Raw genomic sequence first — 19422 nt, 5'->3', positions numbered from 1 at the left:
ATGCTGTTTTTTTTTCAACAGGGAGGGAATAAGGCAGGGGTGCCCAACCCTGCTCCTGGAGATACTATACTACAAAGTTGAGCTCCAACCCTGAACAAACACACCTGAACCAGCTAAATAATCTCTTAAGGCACAGACAGCTGTGTTGGAGCAGGGCTGGAACAAAAATCTGCAGGCAGGTAGATCTCCAGGAACAGGGTTGAGCAGTCCTAGTGTAAGAGATGGGTCTACAGTGGTAATTACAGAAATTAATAACAAATGTTTTTTTGCAGAGATATTTTGAAGAAAAACTGATAAGCAAACAGAAGATAATCCAGCATAGGCAGATAAAGCTAAGAAATGCTTTGGAGTCTCAAAAGGTAAGTTTGGAGAAGAAAAGTCTGAGAAAGTCATCCAGTGCTGGAGCTCCCATTTATTGTAAGTCCAACCGAAGCTCACTAGAGGGACCAATACTTGCATATGATCTGATTGTAATGTGTGTTTATCAGCGCTTCACACAAACAGCAGCGGAGGACAGTGAGAGGATCTTCACTGAACTCATCCACTCCATTCTGAAACGTCACTCAGAGGTGAAGCAGCTGATCAGAGATCAGGAAAAAGCTGTAATGAATCGAGCTGAAAGACGACTGAACCGACTGGAGCTGGAGCTCAATGAAGTGAGGAGAAGAGATGCTGAGTTTAAGCAGCTTTCAGAAACACAGGATCATGTTTATTTCCTTCAGGTAACTGATATCTGATACAACACTGAAGACTTTAACAAATGTGATTTTTACTTTTTTTTTTTTTGGCTTTGTGTCTGTAGAGTTTGTCGTCTGTCTCTCTCCCTGAATCTACAGATGACTTCACTGTCAGTTCTGATCTCTCTTTGGATGCTGTAGTGAAAACTTTGTCTCAACTCAAAGATAAACTGCAGCAGTTCTCCAAAGAGACTATAGAAAATATATCTGAAAGAGGTAAATACAAATGTATTAAAAAAAAGAGTTCTGCACCATTCATTAAAAATGTAAATAGTTTATTTAGTTTCTTGAGGTGGATTAAACTGCAAATGTGTTTTTGTACTAAAGTGAAAACCATCCAGGTCATTGGGGCTCCTGAATATCAGACCAGAAAGGAGTTTCTACAATGTGAGTTACTATGAAAACTATGATTTTGACAAAATTAATGTTATGGTTTTGTTCAATACTTTTTAAAAAAAAAATTTTTTATTTAAAATACATGGGCTGCAAATTTCATCATGGATTGGTTGAATGTGTGCAGTGTGATACTGGTTGAAAACCTCGATCAGTGACTCCACCTGACAGTATTTGAAAAACACATATGGTCACTGAAAAATTCCAAGTTCTCTTTTATTACAGTTCACTCACATTGCATTTGCGAGTACTTGTGGGGGAACTCTGTTTCCATGAAATCCTGAAGCCTGATTGGATAACTTTTGTACAAGAATAAATTACATTTTAGCTCACCAAAATGGGCAGGTCCATCAGAATGTTTCTCCTGCAAGCTAATGGAAAAGCCTCAGAAGCGAAAAGGTGCTCTCTCTGTGCTTCTCTACCGTGGCGTGACACTTAAGAGAAAATACCACTCTAATTAGGTATATTTATGTGAGGTTTGTTGCTTCGACTCAGACAAGCAATGTGAATGCGTTGCTTGCTTAGGTTGTGTACTGTACATGCCGAAGCAGTGCTCACCGATACTGACTGCTCTCAATATCAAAAAATGAATCTTGCCTTGCTACAGTAAATGACCCTGCTTCTCGCGCCTGAAGAAGAAAAAATAGCCTGAGTGAACTCACACTGGAACAGATCCCACATTTCTCACTCAACCTGCTGTGAGAGTTTTTCAAAATGCTTTTCTCCTGTAAGAATCAGCACCCCTTGTCAGTGAGCAGACTGCGAGTCAACGAGTACCCTGCCAGAGACCTCCACCTCTCTTCCCAGGAAGTTCATGACAAACTCACCTAGCCATGGTGCACCCCGTGCTCTGGCAACATCCACTGGTTTGCTTCTGCCACCTTCACCCTTATTAACAGGTATAAGAAGCCACTCCTCTCGAACAGGCCCTTACTACACATTCTCCCCACCCACAGCCCTGGGAGAGTAAGCCAAGGCAGTTTATCTTTCCAAGTCCTGCAGGACCACCTCGGCCCTAGCAGGTATTTTAAGGTCTACTTTGCATCTGGACAAGCTAGCTCTGGAGTCAGACCCTGCTGCTTTCAAAAAGCTTAACAGTGCAACTGATCTGGCTCTGTGAGATACAAAGTCAACAGCCAAGGTGATCAGTAGGATAATGGCCATCCTGGTGTTGTACAAGGCTGCCTTCCTTGACTCCCCTCTTTTCCCCACTGTGCAGTTCGGTCCTGCTGTGGATGAGTTCGATGAACTGCACTGGTAGGTCCTCCATTTAAGCCACTACAGTTGGTTAAATTCTGGCCACTGTCACTTAAGACCATTCTCCTGCTGGCTGTAACGTTAGTCAATTAAGTGGGCAACTTGCAGACACTCATAGTGAGAATGTCCTGCCTTAAGTTTGGGCTTCCTGCGGATAACAAACCAGAGATAATTCCACTGAAAAGTAGATGCCATAGCACTGTCTAACATGCCTCAGTTAGCTTACAGTGGAGCTTACATTCCCCATTGGAGTGAAGGCCCACTCTACCAGGGGTATGGCCTCCTGGGCCTGACCCAGTGTCCATTGGTGATACCTGTGCAGTAGGCAGCTGGATTTCACCATCTACTTTTGCTAGGTTTTATAACCTAGATACCCTTTAGACACGTTTTATCTACCTAACCAACATGTGCCCCTGCCAACTATCAGGCCATTTTTATCCATAGACTCTGGCCTCATGACCTGTGTGTCACTGATTCTGTCCTAGTTTGCCCTAATATTAGCACAGACTATCCCTAGGTCCCCCATCTTGTACACCATAGGACTGGGCTTGCAGCATGGCTATTTGTTCTGAGCTACAAAAAAAGCAAAAAGGCTACAAGAAGCTTCCCCGTCTTGAAGACACCATTGTTGCACATCTCTGCCCCCCCAAAGCCCTGGGATGCAAAGCCAAGACAGTTCACCTTTCCAAGCCCTGCAGGACCTCAAAGTCAACAGCATAGGCAATGGATAGGATAATGGCCAGCCTGGTGTTGGACAAGGCCTTCCTTGACTCCCCAGTTTCCCCCACTGGGAACTTTAGCCCTGCTGTGGATTGGTTCACTGAATGCTTTACTGCAGCTCAGAAGTCATCGCAAGCTATGTGCCACTTCCAGACCAAGTGTTTGAGCTCCCATTTTCTTTCTATAGACGGTTTCAACGGCAACAACATAAACAAACGTTACTGCACATGCGCGCTTTTGGGGCCCAAACTTAACTTCCGGTTGACATCCAAATAGAATCAATAACAACAGCTAAATCCTTCTAGAGTAGATTATTTTTTTAATAACAAGCTAAATATGCTGGCTGCGTAAATTAGACTGATTTATTAAAAATGCAAACTTATCCTCTGCCAGCAGGAGGTGCTTTAAGCACGAGAAACGAGGTTTCCCCGGTAATGGCTATAGACAAAACAGCTCTTAATTTAAAAAACGCTGCCTTATGCAGGATGAAATGAAAATGATATATTCTAAAGACAGTCTTTCTACAGAAATACAGTGATATAAAAACACCCACGGCTCGGTTTGATTTTTAAACGTGCATTACGTTTATTCAACGAAGTCTATTGGAAAATCAGTCAGTTTTTATATCGTGGCAGGTCGCCACAAATAAATAAATGTTTGGGAAACACATACCACAGCACAATAACCTGAGACCAACTTCATTACTCATTATTAGCTTTTGTAGCCCGCGACACGAACCAGACAGATAAACAAACACAGACCGGAAGTTAACTTAGGTCCAGGCGCGTGCGCCCGATGAAACCGTCTATAGGTGCTGCTGGTTAAGGGATGCAGTCCTTCCATGTTTGAGGTATATGTGGCAGCCATCACAGTAAATCATTCTTGTAATTGGCCAGTCAGCATGGAAGAATTGGTCATGCAGTTCTTGAGGGGAGACAAGAGACTGAATCCACTTTTCCCTTCTACTCTTCCAACCTAGGATCTATCCACGATCCTTAAGGAACAAATAGGTCCTCCATTTGAGCCACTACAGTCAGTTAATATGCGACCACTGTGAGTGACGTGCTCAAGAGCCTCATTTGGCTTACAGTGCCTCATTGGAGGGAGGCCCACTCTACCAGGGGTATTCCCTCCTCCTGGGCCTGGTTCATTGAAGTGTCCACTGGTGATGTCTGTGTCGTAGCTCAGCGGTTCCCGATTCCAGTCCTCGCACCCCACCGCTCTGCACATTTTGCATGTCTCTCTAAGTTAACACACCTGATTCAGATAACCGGCTCATTAGAAGTGAGGTCCGTGCAGGAACTGCGATCCGATTGACATGGTCCCTGCAAAGTGTTCATTGCTCCCTGCTCCCCAAGCGGGGGAAATCTGTTTACTATACTTCGAAACACTCATTCACATATTTGTGCTACGCCACCGCATGTAGCGTCTTCACACACAGATGAAACTTACTAGAGAAGTGTGACATAAATGCATTTTAAATTTATGTCTCACACGCTTTAATGACCTTCAAATGGAACACATACACTCGCTCCGAACTAATGAATGATGGAGGAATATCCTGTGATGTCCACTTCGAAGGGCAGTAACCTTGGAATAGAACAAACGTCGGAAGCGATGCGTGAAACACACAAAATGTGCAGAGCGGTGGGTCGCGAGGACTGGAATTTGGAACTGCTGTCGTAGCTGACTGGTTTTCACCTTCTACCTTTGCTAGGTTTTATAACCTGGACAACCATCAGGCCATTTTTATCAATGGACTCCCACTTCATAGCCTTGGCATCAGTGATTCAGTGTTAGTTTGCTCTTATATAATAAGCACATGCTATCCTCAGGTCCTCCACCTTGGACACCATAGGACTGGGTTTGCAGGAGGGCTTTTTGTTCTGAGCAACTGGAAACTGGATTTAATTTCCGTTAACGTTAATGAATGCAATGGGAGTGAACTGTATCAAAAAGGTAACACTCCAGTTACTTATATAACCATGGTTCCCTGATCTGTTAATTGGTTTAAATGGATTGAAGTTTCACTGATGATTTTAACAGTCAGAGGTACATTAATAAAGTCCAGCATTGTCATTATATAGTGATAATAAATCCATCCAAAGTGTTATATTCAATATGAAAGTTCATGAATGATTTTGTGTTTATGTCCATTAGATTCCTGTCAGTTGACTCTGGATCTGAACTCAGTGAATTATTTCCTCCGTCTGTTTGAGGGAAACACAGTGATTACTGTCGCTGACACAAAACAACAGTATCCTGACCATCCAGACAGATTTGATTATTGGTGGCAAGCGTTGTGTAGAAAGAGTTTGACTGGATGCTGTTACTTTGAGGTGGAGTGGAGTAGCAGAGAGCCATCAGGAGTGGATATAGGAGTAACATATAAGAGCATCAGCAGAAAGGGCAATATTCTTGAGAGTGCAGCTGGGTGTAATGATCAGTCCTGGAGATTGTACTGCACTCCTTTCTGTTGCTCATTCTGGCACAATAACACAGAGTTCATCCTTCCTGTAGTCAATATCTCCAGTAGAATAGGAGTGTATGTGGATCACAGCGCAGGGATTTTGTCCTTCTACAGCGTCTCTGACAAAATGAGTCTGATCCACAGAGTCCAGACTATATTTACTCAGCCGCTCTGTGCCGTGTTTGGACTAGATAGTAACTCCAAGGTGAAACTGTGTCGTCTGGTAAATTAAATGTACAGGTTATTTTGTCATATAAAATGATATCTCAGTACCAGTAATATACCATGACATGTTTCTGATCATGAATACTGCTTTTAATAATCGTTTGATAATAATTATTCTAATTATAAAACTTCTTATCAAATGAATAAAATAATGGCTGTAGTGTAAGAGAGCATGATGATGAATGTGAAAAAATATGTTGAAATGTTGAAAAATACAGTTGCAAGAATACATTTGTGAACCCTTTGAATTTCTACACTGATTACTTATTAAATGTGATGTGGTTTATTTTAAATTACCAACGCACGTTTTTATTTAATATACAGAATAATGAGTCACAGTGCAAAGAGGAGGAAGTAGTGGCGTTGGATCTAGTTGGATCAGCTGACATCTCAGAATGTTTTGTTCAAATGTTTTGAAGCTTTTTAAATGTATTTTTGTTTCGGTTGTTCCATTACTTTTTCTGAGCTCATCGAGTTGAGTGGAGTTGGTGAAAAAATAAGGTTTTTCATATGTACTGATTACATAAATGGTCATCATATACAGTACGCGAGGAAAGGAAACAAGGATGCACAATTAAGAAATGAAAAGCCATAGAAAACACAACATTGAACACAAAAAAACAAACAAACAAACAAACACTACAGCAGAACACAGTTAGCACCTTCTGTTATTACAGCCATGTAACTGAAAGACAACACTTGTGTGTCAATACATAAATTAACCTTGCTTTCTGAAATAACCCCCTGATGTTTACAAAACATTTTAATCGTTTCTTTTGCTTTGAATTTACTCATTTACGCAAGTTTCATGAGTGGGGTCCATTGTGTGCATAGTTTTTTTTTCTGACTTAACATTACCAGCATATCAACCATCAGGATTTGTCAGTTTCTGAAAGCTCACTGCTTACGCAGATCATCAACATATTTTAGATTTTTCTGATGTGTCTGATTGGAGTCATATGTAGGCTAAAATCACAGCTGACTATTTTTCTCTTTAATGATGTTTATTCAAGTTCAGCACTGCTTGGATGGGTTTTCGTAGTCTGTTTTTCAATGTTTGCTTAATTGTTTGGGTTTTTGCAAATGGACTAATGTGGAATTACATTGAAAAAAAAATTGTTTATCACATCGATCTCGTCTTCACACGACAATTTAAAGACTAACGTTACCATTATTGCATATGCTAAGAGCAACCGAGCGTTTAAAAAAAAAAAAAAAGTCAATCAAGAATTCTGTATGATAATGGTTAGTATGATTTACTAATTTGAATTTAAACGTGGAATCCATAAACATAAATTATCATATTTTAATAATTAAGCTTGAGACATTTTTTGTCATTTAGTGTTTATAAAGCGTTGTGAGATTAAAAACTAAATGTTTTAATCTGTTTAACAGCATACATTTACAATAGTTACGAACACTTCTCATTTTTGTTCACGTCTTATCAACGTTAGATTGTGAACTGCTTTTCTGTCTGTCTGTAAACAGCTATTCTGCCCTGCACATTTTTTGTATGTGACACATTTTGTACGTTTCCCTTTTTAGACACACCTAAACCGGGTTTTACAGTTTCTACTAATCTGATTATCTGAACCAGTTGTGTTAGATGAGGGAGACATGCAAATAGTTTGAAAACCTCTATATTAGTTGAACAAAACGTGCAACAATTGGAAACGGATCGATCTACCGACGGATACAGATAGTCCCTCATTCAACTAAATTGTCGGGGTGAAGACGCGCGGAAATCAAAGTCGCAGAATACGCGGTTTGTGGTGTTTTGGTGAGTTCAGTATCCGATTGGAGTCATATGTGAAGTCACAGCTGACTATGTTTTTCTCTTTAATGATGGTTTATTCAAGTTCAGCTCTGCTTCTGTGGGGTGTATGTCTGTTTTTGAATGTTTGCTTAATTGTTTGGGTTTTTGTAAATCGACCAAAGCGGCATTAAATTGAAAAAAATATTTTTGTTTATTACTTTATACTGCATTAGCCCTTGGCTTTTCACCAGTTAAAGCACAAGTTAACAGGGTGTAGGAAAGTTTCGACCAATCACATCAATCTCGTCTTTACACAACAGTTTAAAGACTACCATTTTTGCATATGCTTGAGAACAACCGAGCATTTAAGAAAAAAATCAATCAAGAACTTTTATGATGGTAGATTTACTAATTTGAATTCAAACGTGGATTCCACAAACACAAATTATCATATACACTTAAAAAAAATGATTCATTAAATTTAAAAAATTTTTTAAGGTAGGCCTAAGTGGTTGCAATCAATTTATTTTAGCTGCATTTAAGTAAAAGAATAATGTTGAAAGTTAGTCAACAATGTATTTAAATGTAGCTAAAAGAAATTGATTGTGACCACTTACCAATTAATCGTTTTTCAGTGTATTTTAATAATTCAGCTTTTGACATTATTTGTCATTCAGTATTTCAAACTGATCTGAGATTAAAAACTCGCAAAATGTTTTCATCTGTTTAACAGAATTAATTTACAATATAAACACTTCTCATTTTTGCTCAGGTCTTGTCAACGATAGATTGTAAAGTGCTTTTCTGTCTCACTAAATCCTGTTGGTCTGCTTTGCTCATGAAGTTGATCTTTCGCCTGAATTGATTTGCTGATTAAGCGTAAGCAAGTGATTTCTAGCCAATGGGATTATGCTTGTTGCTGAAGCGATCAGAAGGCAGATGCCAAGGTTTCCCGTATTTACTGTGAAAAAGCAAAATGATTGTTGCAATATTGATTTTGGCTCACATACATTTTTCACTTAAACTTGATAGATTGACTGATTATGTTTAGTACATTTTATATATTTTTGTGAGTTACATGAGCAATCCAATTAAATACATGGGACCCACTATAATTCCACCCCAGTAACTTAATTAAATAACGGCAAAATCATGCGTTAACTAACTGCTCTCTTTGTCTGTGTTCATGCAGTGAAATGGCAAAAGCCAATATTTTATTGAATCAGGATCAGTTCTGCTGTCCAGTGTGTCTGGATCTACTGAAGCATCCAGTGACAATTCCCTGTGGACACAATTACTGCATGAGCTGTATCTCAGAATACTGGAATCAAAAAGATCAGAAGGGAATCTACAGATGTGCTTTATGCAAACAAAGCTTTACTCCAAGACTGATTTTAGGTAAGAATGTGGTGATTGCTGGAATGTTGGAGAAACTGAAGAAGATGAAACTCCAAACTGTTGCTCCTGCAGTTCATCACACTGAATCTGGAGATGTTCAGTGCAACTCCTGCACTGAAATTAAACAGAAAGCTGTGAAATCGTGTCTTGAGTGTCGGAGCTCTTACTGTCAAAATCACCTCGAACAGCATGAGAATCTCTTCAGAGGTAAACAACACAATCTGATGGACCCCACTCGACACCTGCAGGATATGATCTGCCCTCAACATGATAAAATGCTGGATATTTACTGTCGTACCGACCAGCGATGTATCTGTATGCTGTGTTTGGGGGATGGACACAAAAATCATGACACAGTATCAACTGCAGAGGCAAGAGCTGAGAAACAGGTACTATAACATAGTTTCTCTCATTTATTATGTTTTTTCTCTCAATCAGGGAAACTGATGTAATTAATTGTGTTTTGACAGATTTTTTTTAAAGCCTTTTAGATTTAAAGGTCATATGGACCCAAAACATTGGAAGTGTTCATTTAAATACTATACTTTCATTTTCTGTAGAGGTATTTGGTGAAGAAACAGAGAAAAATACAGAAGATAATCCAGCAGAAAGAGAAAGATCTCCAGGAGCTGAGAGAGGCTGTGGCGTCTCATAAGGTGAGTTTGGAGAAGAAGAGAAGTTTGAGTCTCAGTTTGGACTTTCCTCCAGTGCTGGAGCTCTTATAACCTATTGAAGGCACTGTGTGATTGTAATTTGTGTCATATAACAGCGCTCTACACAGACAGCAATGGAGGACAGTGAGAGGATCTTCACTGAACTCATCCGCTCTATTGAGAAACGTCGCTCTGAGGTGATGCAGCTGATCAGAGATCAGGAAAGAGCTGCAGTGAGTCGAGCTGAAGAACGACTGGAGCGAATGCAGCTGGAGCTTGATGAATTGAGGAGGAAAGATGTTGAGCTGAAGCAGCTTTCAGAGACAGATGATCATATTCATTTCTTTCAGGTAACAGAGATCTTCTCAAACACTGAGAACTTTAACCAGCTTCTGTAATTACAGCGAGTTTGTGTTTTTGTCTTTGTGTTTGTAGCGTTTGCCGTCTGTCCCTGGATTAACCGGTTTAGCTGTCAGTTGTCATCTCTCTTTTGATGCTGTAGTGAAAACTATGATTCAACTCAGAGACAACCTGCACAATTTCTCCAGAGAGACTATAGAAAACATAACTGGAATAGGTAAATATTAAATTATTCTCAGAAATTAGTTTATTTAATACAGAAATAGTTTAATTTCTTTCTGAGAATTAAACTGCAGATGTGTTTTGGTGTCTGTAGTGAAAACCATCCAGGTCTTTGGTGCTCCTGATTATCAGACCAGAAAAGATTTCCTACGATGTGAGTTACTAAAAAACACACAAATCTACAAATCCATCCTAGTGGAAGAGTTCTACTCTTTTACACTAAACCAGTAGCATGATTTTATTCAAGACCAAACCAAAACACTTTGGGGCGGTTTCCCGGACAGGGTTTAAAGTGCCCCTATTATGCCTTTTCAAATATTATATTTCATGTAGTGTGTCATGTAGCTGTATGTGAACATAAACTATCTGCAAAGTTGTGACGCCGACAGTGCACTATAAATAAAGTTTTTGTCTAACAAAAAAAAGGAGTCGGCTCACATTCGCCTAAACGAGTCGTCAGCAATTCGAATCTTTTTTCTGTAACGGCCACACGTCACGAGCTACACATTTGCGTAATGTCCGCCCACGTTCAATTTTGCGAACAACTTGCCCGCCCACAAACAGTAGGCCTACCATTTTCACGTGGATTACATCATGTCAAGAAGACGCCCTGCGCTGTGAGAGTGAATTTGTTTTATATGCCCTTCCGAAAGATGAAACTACCAAGAATGAGTGGTTAACATTAATTTTTTCAACAACACCTCAGCTGTCCAATTCCAATCTTGTTTTGTGTTCGTGTCATTTTACTAATGACTGCTTTTCCAATCTTGGGGAGTAACGTTACAACGCCAGATTCACCAAACGCTTGGTTTTAAAAAATGGATCAGTGCCCAGTTTATTTGGACCGGCTTGCTCCTCTGAACTTCTACCTGTAAGTATGATTAATAATTGTATTTTCTAGCGATCGTTCAAAATACGTCTTTGTGTACGTTATGGTGTGTAACAACCCCGCACATGTCTTGGTAACCGGCTAACTTGCGTTTCTGTAGTTCTGTTGTTCAGCTGTGAGTGCAATGTAGTCTAGAAATTGTGATTGATGCAGCTTGACTGTCTGTCTGCCTTATTAGTTTAAGTAATGATAATGATAAACGATGGCTTAACGCAGTGTTATGGATTGTACAATGTTGAAGTTCACAACGTAGAGGTGTGCCCCGTTCACTTCCAAAAGCAAATTGCAAGCACTTTCCACAGTTAACATATGACACCCACTGAGAAACGTCCTGCTCCGGTCGTGCTTGCAAAACAGTTTCTTGTCGATGTGACACTCAACAGTTTCATCGTCAGACTCCGGCTCGAATTGATAGGGTAAAATCGAGGCTATCTGTTCTATGCATTAACAGGTCTCCACAGCTGTCATTCAGTTATGCCAATGGGTGTTTCGTTTTGCGCTGAAGCGGTAGACCAATCCAAAAGGACTGCACCATCTGACCAATCACAGCGGTGAGGGCTCACTGAAAGGAGGGGTTCAGAGAGACTGATTCTTCGAACTGCTTCACACGAGTCGTTTACGAATCAATTAGAAACGGGGTAAAAATAAATCTAATTTTGGAGAAAACTAAAGTGTTTTTTGAACTTGCATACATGTAAACCTGTTTTAAGAGACTATTACAACAATATTAACTACCTTTAAAATGGCATAATAGGGGCACTTTAAATTAAGTCAGGAGTAGGCTTAATCTAGAAAAGATAATCATGGTTAGAAAATGGCTTTCTTAAATATAGATTAAGTACAGATTACTAACTCCTGGACTATGGAGTCCTGAACTAAAATAAACTACATTAATTTAAAACCATCTATGAAAATCTGAATTTAGCACAACAGAGGTTGCCCATAAAACATGAAAAGAACCAAGAAAAGCCTAAAATTGTATGGAACTGAGAAACAACTCTAAGAAAGAACAACAGCCGCAGGAAAAAAAGATATGAACTGAAGTTATACTAATGATTTTATGAATGTGTCAGATACTTTTTTTTAAAAACAAAACAAAAACGTTATCGTTATAAAGTGATTATAGTTTTACATATTTGGATGGTTAATGTGTAATATTAATGATGGAAGGTCATGAATAATTGTGTTTCTCTCTTTCAGATTCTCATCAGTTGACTCCTGAACTGAACTCTGTCAATAATTGGATCCATCTATCTGAGAGAAACACTGTGATGACTGACACTGACAAAGATCAGTGTTATCCTGATCATCCAGACAGATTTGATTATTGGACCCAGGTGTTGTGTAGGGAGAGTGTGACTGGACGCTGTTACTGGGAGGTGGAGTGGAGGGGTGATGAGAGATTAGGAGTGGCTATAGCAGTGACATATAAGAGCATCAGGAGGAAGGGAGAGAGTAATGAGATCTTAGCTGGATGTAACAATCAGTCCTGGAGACTGTACTGCACTCCCACTTTCTACTCATTCACACACAATAACATTGAGACAGTCCTTCCTGTAACCCGTGTGTCCAGTAGAATAGGAGTGTATGTGGATCACAGCGCAGGGATTTTGTCCTTCTACAGCGTCTCTGACTCAATGAGTCTCATCCACAGAGTCAAGACCACATTCACTCAGCCGCTCTATGCCATGTTTGGATTTGATGGACAGACATCTGTGAAACTGTGTTGTCTAACCAAGTAAATTATATAGAGATTGAATAGGTTATTTTGTCATGTAGCATGATGAAGGCTTATTTTAAAGGTGTCATAGAATGCATTGATACAATATTTTAAATTGTTCTCTGATATCTACATAGAAGGTATATGGCATAAGAAAGGGCAAAATGGTTTTATAGGTCCATTTACAACCCTAGGATTTGTCCCTAGAATGAAATAATCAGCCAATGGGGTAAGCAAAAAAAACTTATTTCAAACAGAAAACAAGATTATTTTGCTTACCCCATTGGCAGACTATTTGGCTTGTTCTAAGCAAAAATGCAATTAATTTTGACTTATTTCTGAAAACAAGACAATTATTTTTACTCTTCTAGAAAATCCATCTTGATTTAAGATTTTTTTAGATATTTTGGCTGGAAACAAGACAAAAAATCTAAGCTAGAAAAGCAGTTTTGCAGGCTAGCGCTAACTCGTTATTTGTTTTCCTTGCCTTTCTGAGTACAGACACCAACCCATCCCCTGCACAACCTGGAACATAACATTTATTCCCGTGATCTGCCATTTTCGCTATTGTCCTCGCTTTGTTTTTGTTTTTTTCACAATAGTCTAGCTGCAGAACTTCTGATTATTGGGCGATGCAAATATTGGGGGCGTAACTATTAATGACTACTCAATAGTCGCTGTTATGTTAGGATTAGCCTATTTTTCAGTGGTCGTTTGTAAACACTAGATTTATATAAGAAGGAAGAAATTATAGTGTTTGAGACCCACGGTATGCCATGTCCATGTACTGAACTGTTATTATTCAACTATGCCAAGGTAAATACAGTTTTCCATTCTATGGCACCTTTAAGGCTACATCTAATGTAGTATTATTTACATGCAAACATCAAGATCATAGACTATTTATCTTCATATATTTTTTCTGTGTTTTGTGATTTTTCTGCTTTGTCATTACCTGAACTGTTCACATTCTTAATGATGTGACTGACAAGCGCAGATTCCGCTCAGAGACAACATTCTGTTCAGTTCATGCTGTTCTTTTTCTCTTTTTTTTTCACGTATACGCATTTAAAATGTTAAACAAATAATGATAATGCACATTATAAAAAGCTGTAATAAAATGAAATACGAGTTAGCAAGTTAAAAGGAAGTATTTTGATTTTCCTTTTATGAACGACTTGATGTGTAAATCAGGTGACTCTACGTATTCCACGCCTCTGTTTAACAATCAGCAGTTCTAGGAAAGTCCGCAAACAGCTTCAGGTCTATCGGCAGATAAATCAACTGAAGAGTCAAACATAACGCTCTACAAACACTCGCAGAAACCAAAGTTACGGAAGGCGCTGATTGTGGTGATTTCTTCAGACAGGTGAGATCAGACAATTGATTGCTGAATCACACAAAGCGAAAGTAAACACATAAGACCTGCTATTAGTTATTAGAACAGAAAATGTAAATAGGCTGCTCTGAACCGTAGATGCGTGTTTTGTTGGCTTGTCTTCAGCAGGCTATTAAGTTATTTTTTAGTTATTCAAAGCTGCATTGCTCGCAGAGTTGTTTATTTAGAAGTTGAGAGGGATAGCTTATGCATATGGTCATCTGTTAGTTTTATTTTGATTGTCGTTCACAATACTTGGGATTATAGTTCTTTCCCTCATTAAAATAATTTTCATTTTCAGTGATGTTCTTTTTTTAATTTTGGTTGGTTTGGTTCAACTTTTTAACAAAAACATTTGAAAAATTATTTTTGATTAAATCTTATAGGATAGATGTAGTCCTATAGGATAGTACTCTAGCACTGTATTACCGCGTTATGTTTATAGGAGGTTACAGTACCTCTTACTAAAACATTTTGAACATAATTTCTTCACCTCATTTCCGTCCAACCACATTCCTTAAGAAAGTTCAGTGGTTGTACGACTCCATTAACTTTTTTTTTTCTACACAGTGCTTATTTGTTTAGGAAAATATTAATCTTACAATCACAATTAATAATATTATGTAATAATACGTAATTATGGTGTTAGTTTTGTCACTCAGCTGCTGTATTTATTTATAGCATTTTAAACTTTCTGTATGAGTTACTAATTGTTGATTTTTTTAATGAATATTCTGTTTTAAGACCTGTTTTGAGACAATATACTGGACAACAGTGAGACTCTCTCATGTTTGCTGCAGTCTCATAGTTATGATATTGTGATGCAATGTGATTTGTTTTGTTGCACAGTTGGTGATACTGTTAATAAAATGTGAATAAATCAGTATGCAATGAGATAAATCTTATACAGCGTATTTTACCATTTTAAATGTTTTTGTCATCTAAACAGTGTAGTCATTAAAAACACTGAAATGAACTAGTTACAGTCAGTCACTCCCTACAGAAAAACCTGTTTCGTAAGTATGTAATCAGTCAGGGATAGTACATGCAGTGTGCATCGACTCTCTGTTTGTGTGTTCAGTGAAATGGCAGATTCCAGCATCTCATGGGCTGAGGATCAGTTCAGCTGTTCAGTGTGTCAGGATCTCCTGAAGGATCCAGTGACGATTCCCTGTGGACACAGTTACTGTATGAACTGCATCTCGGGATGCTGGGACGAGGAGGATTGGAAGAGAATCTACAGCTGTCCTCAGTGCAGACAGACCTTCAGCCCAAGACCTGTTTTAGGCAAAAACGTGGTGTTTGCTGAAATGGTGGAGAAGCTCAAGAAGATAAGACTTCAAGCTGCTCCTCCTGCTTCTGTTCACACTGGATCTGGAGATGTTCTGTGCGACTCCTGCGCTGGAATTAAACAGAAAGCAGTGAAATCGTGTCTGGAGTGTCGAAGCTCTTTCTGTCAAACTCATTTTGAACAGCATGAGAATCTCTTCAGAGGTAAACAGCACAATCTGATGGACGCCACTGGACGCCTGCAGGAGATGATCTGCCCTCAACATATTAAAATGCTGGAAATTTACTGCCGTACCGACCAGCAGTGCATCTGCATGATGTGTTTGGTGGATGAACACAAAAATCATGACACTGTATCAGCTGCAGCAGAACGGAAAGAGAAACAGGTAAAGTACTGCTCCATACTGGAACTAATAATTGATAGCTAATGTTGCTTTTCTCTAGATTTGTTATGTGATATTTCTCTCAATCAGAGAAACTGATGTCATTAATTGTTTGACAGAAAACTGTTATTTTTAAATGGTATTAACATTTCTCAATATTACTGTTTAAATGAGCTTAAGAGACTTTGTTTGAAAAGCAGTACACAAAAAACAGTGTTGATTTATTTCATGTTTGTTTTCTGCAGAGATGTTTGGAGGGGAAGCAAAGGACATTTCAGCAAACAATCCAGCAGAAAGAGAAAGATCTTGAGCAAATGAGAGAGGCTGTGGCATCTCATAAGGTGAATTTGGAAAAAAATAAAGTTTGAGTCTCAGTTTGGACTTTTCTCCAGTGCTGGGGTTCTTTTAGTCCCACTAAGGCCACTGTGTAATTGCAATGTGTGTCCTATAACAGCGCTCTGCACAGACAGCAGTGGAGGACAGTGAGAGGATCTTCTCTGAACTCATCCGCTCTATTGAGAAACGTCGCTCTGAGGTGAAGCAGCTGATCAGAGATCAGGAAAGAGCTGCAGTGAGTCGAGCTGAAGAACAACTGGACCGACTGAAGCAGGAGATCGATGAGCTGAAGAGGAAAGATGCTGAGCTTGAACAGCTTTCAAAAAGACAGGATCATGTTTATTTCCTCCAGGTAACAGAAAGCTTCTCAACTGAGAATTTTAAGTTTCTGTAATAACAGTGTGTTTGTTTTTGTCTTTGTGTCTTTAGAGTTTGTCGTCCATCTCTCTCTCTGGATCTACAGATGCCTTCACTGTCAGTTCTCAACTATCTTTTGATGATGTAGTGAAATCCGTCTCTCAACTCAGAGACAACCTGCAGAAGTTATCCAGAGAGACTATAGAAAACCTGTATGGAAGAGGTAAATCAATTTGTCCTGAGAAAGGATTTAAGCACCATTGATTGAATATGAACAGCAGTAGGGATGTGATGAGATCTTGTGGCACGTGATCTCGCAAGATCCGATGTGTCCCACGAGATCTGACAGGTGTCGTGAGAACGTGACGATATCATCGCAAAACATTTTGCAGTGTTTACATTAGAGCTGCATGATATCACGATCTCTATTCAAACACCCACTCGATCTTATTCCTGAATGACAACGATTCAGCGGTGTCTACTACAACTGTTTCATACTCTCCACTGACGCTTACGATGTGAAACAGCTATTAAAGACATTCAAATCTGCATTCTTGCTGCTGCTGATTCAGAAAGAGCAAAACAAACAGTCTTTTTAACCACATAATCATCATTATTTCTTTGTTACAGACATTTAAATAACATAAGTACTGGGATAAAAGCTTATAGTTTGGGTATAAACACTTATTGTCTACAATAGCGATCAAAACGAAAGTAACATGTACTGTAACGCTTATCCCCTTCCGCCAGGAGGTGGCGACACCTGCACGTTTAAAAAAGTATTTATTATTGAATAGTGAAACTATATAGTCTTTATTAATTGAGACACTGACTCCTTCATTTTTTTTTTTTTATATTTTGTTCAAATATAGACTTAAGCAATGAACATTCTGTCAGAACATCTAGTGAATTATGTAATTTTGTTTAGATTTCTAATCCTCATTTCTTCAGAATTGTGATCTCCAGTTTATAAAAGAAAATAGTTTTTCAATTTATCCAGAATCATGCAGCTTTAGTTTACATGTTTATTACTGCATATAATTCATTTAAATAGAAGTTTAATTTCCTAAAGTACAAGTTCATAGCAAAATGCACCTACATTTTTCTGCATTTTGTTTTTCAGTTGAATAAAATAAAAATGTTCCCTATATATTTCGTCATTAACGATTTCTTTAACAAAGTTTAAAAATCATGTCTCGTCTCGTTCTCGTGAACCCAGTCTCATGTCTTGTCTTGTCTTGTGAGACAATTGTCTCGTCACACCCCTAAACAGCAGGTTAAAATCTTTTTTTTCTTTTTTTTTTTTTTCTCTCCGTGTTCATAGTGAAAACCATCCAGGTCATTCTGGCTCCTGAATATCAGACCAGAAAGGAGTTCCTACAATGTGAGTTACTATAAAAACACACCTTTAGTGAGCAAGTTAAAATATAAAATATAAGTGAAATATAAGTGCAAACTTCTTACTGTATATATATATATATATATATATATATATATATATATATATATGTATATATGTATGTATGTATGTATGTATATATGTGTATATATATAATGTATACATATATATGTGATATTTGTAACACAAGTAAAAGTTATTTTATCACATTAGCACTTAATGAAGACGGTTTCGCCTTTAGCTTACAGGAACAATAAATGACAGTAACACTCTACTGTGTTCATAGGACGTAAAGGAGGTAAAATACGGTTTCCTATTAAATAATTTGTTTGTACCAGTTATTTACCCAATATTTAGCATAGATTAGCTGCAGCTTTAAATTTAATTCTGCCTCATATTCATATGGATTGAGGATTCATTGATAATTTTACTACTTGGAGAGACATAAAAAAAGTCCTAGTTTATCATTATCATTCTAAAACCTTGCATTTTTCTCCATCAGATTCCCATCTGTTGACTGTGGATCCAAATTCAGTTTTTTCCTGGCTCCATCTGTCTGAGGGAAACACAGTGGTGACTGTCACTGACACACGTCAGCATTATCCTGATCATCCAGACAGATTTGATTATTGGGGGCAAGCGTTGTGTAGAGAGAGTGTGACTGGACGCTGTTACTGGGAGGTGGAGTGGAGCGGTGCTGGGAGGTTAGGAGTAGATATATCAGTGACATATAAGAGCATCAGTAGGAAGGGAAAAAGTAATGAGATTTTAGCTGGGTGTAACAATCAGTCCTGGAAATTGTTCTGCTCTCCAGACTATTGCTCATTCTGGCACAGTAACTTTGAAACTGTCCTTCCTGTAACTCGTGTGTCCAGTAGAATAGGAGTGTATGTGGATCACAGCGCAGGGATTTTGTCCTTCTACAGCGTCTCAGACAGAATGAGTCTCATCCACAGAGTCCAGACCACATTCACTCAGCCGCTCTATGCCATGTTTGGACTAGATAATAACTCAACTGTGAAAGTGTGTCGTCTGACTAATTAAATCATAAATCAGTTTTTTTTTTTTTCAAATATATCTGTCAAGTTTGAGATTTTGGGCTTTTTGGTGTTTCATAAAGTTTTTTTTTTTTTTTTTTTTTTTTTTTCTTCAGACTAGTGGAAAGAAAACACCCAAAAGACACTGTTAAGAGTTTCTTTTATAGCACATTATCTATTGGTGTCAATATTACATAATTACAATACATATTTTTAAAGGCTGTTTTTTTTCCCTCCTATACTGAGCCCTAAATCACCACTTCAGTTACACTTACACACAACAAACTACATTTTTATTTCTGTCTATATCCTGAGGGTTTTTACAGAGGGATTTGTTCATATAAGTTGCTTGATTTTATACAACATTTTATTTCCCCCATAATGGTAAAAAATGCATTGTTTTCTGTCTGTTCAAAGTATTTTCTGAATTCTAGAGTGATGA

The 19422-nt window shown here is 38.4% G+C and overlaps 3 protein-coding genes across 3 annotated transcripts in view; all 3 read left to right on the top strand.

Moving 5' to 3' along the window:
* LOC141290255 (interferon-induced very large GTPase 1-like) overlaps positions 1 to 19422 on the top strand; it is a 453394-nt gene that overhangs the window by 85077 nt on the left and 348895 nt on the right. The gene's annotated exons all lie outside the window — the stretch shown is intronic.
* Positions 8755 to 12822, top strand: LOC141342128 (E3 ubiquitin/ISG15 ligase TRIM25-like). The gene is made up of 6 exons (XM_073846517.1): positions 8755 to 9345; positions 9517 to 9612; positions 9726 to 9959; positions 10045 to 10186; positions 10286 to 10345; positions 12281 to 12822. The coding sequence occupies exons 1-6, from the start codon at positions 8755 to 8757 to the stop codon at positions 12820 to 12822; spliced, it is 1665 nt and encodes a 554-aa protein (XP_073702618.1).
* Positions 15264 to 18987, top strand: LOC141342118 (tripartite motif-containing protein 16-like). The gene is made up of 6 exons (XM_073846508.1): positions 15264 to 15854; positions 16097 to 16192; positions 16306 to 16539; positions 16617 to 16767; positions 17869 to 17928; positions 18446 to 18987. The coding sequence occupies exons 1-6, from the start codon at positions 15264 to 15266 to the stop codon at positions 18985 to 18987; spliced, it is 1674 nt and encodes a 557-aa protein (XP_073702609.1).

Source organism: Garra rufa, chromosome 1 (assembly GCF_049309525.1).
Source record: "Garra rufa chromosome 1, GarRuf1.0, whole genome shotgun sequence".
Lineage (NCBI taxonomy): Eukaryota > Metazoa > Chordata > Actinopteri > Cypriniformes > Cyprinidae > Garra > Garra rufa.
This window is presented reverse-complemented; position numbering and strand designations above follow the sequence as displayed.

Coding starts and splice junctions, on each gene's coding strand:
- LOC141342128 (XM_073846517.1), top strand. CDS start 8,755: ATGGCAAAAGCCAATATTTTATTGAATCAGGATCAGTTCTGCTGTCCA. Junction 9,346..9,516: donor AGGCAAGAGCTGAGAAACAG/GTACTATAACAT, acceptor CATTTTCTGTAG/AGGTATTTGGTGAAGAAACA. Junction 10,346..12,280: donor CAGAAAAGATTTCCTACGAT/GTGAGTTACTAA, acceptor TCTCTCTTTCAG/ATTCTCATCAGTTGACTCCT.
- LOC141342118 (XM_073846508.1), top strand. CDS start 15,264: ATGGCAGATTCCAGCATCTCATGGGCTGAGGATCAGTTCAGCTGTTCA. Junction 16,540..16,616: donor ATCATGTTTATTTCCTCCAG/GTAACAGAAAGC, acceptor TTGTGTCTTTAG/AGTTTGTCGTCCATCTCTCT. Junction 17,929..18,445: donor CAGAAAGGAGTTCCTACAAT/GTGAGTTACTAT, acceptor TTTCTCCATCAG/ATTCCCATCTGTTGACTGTG.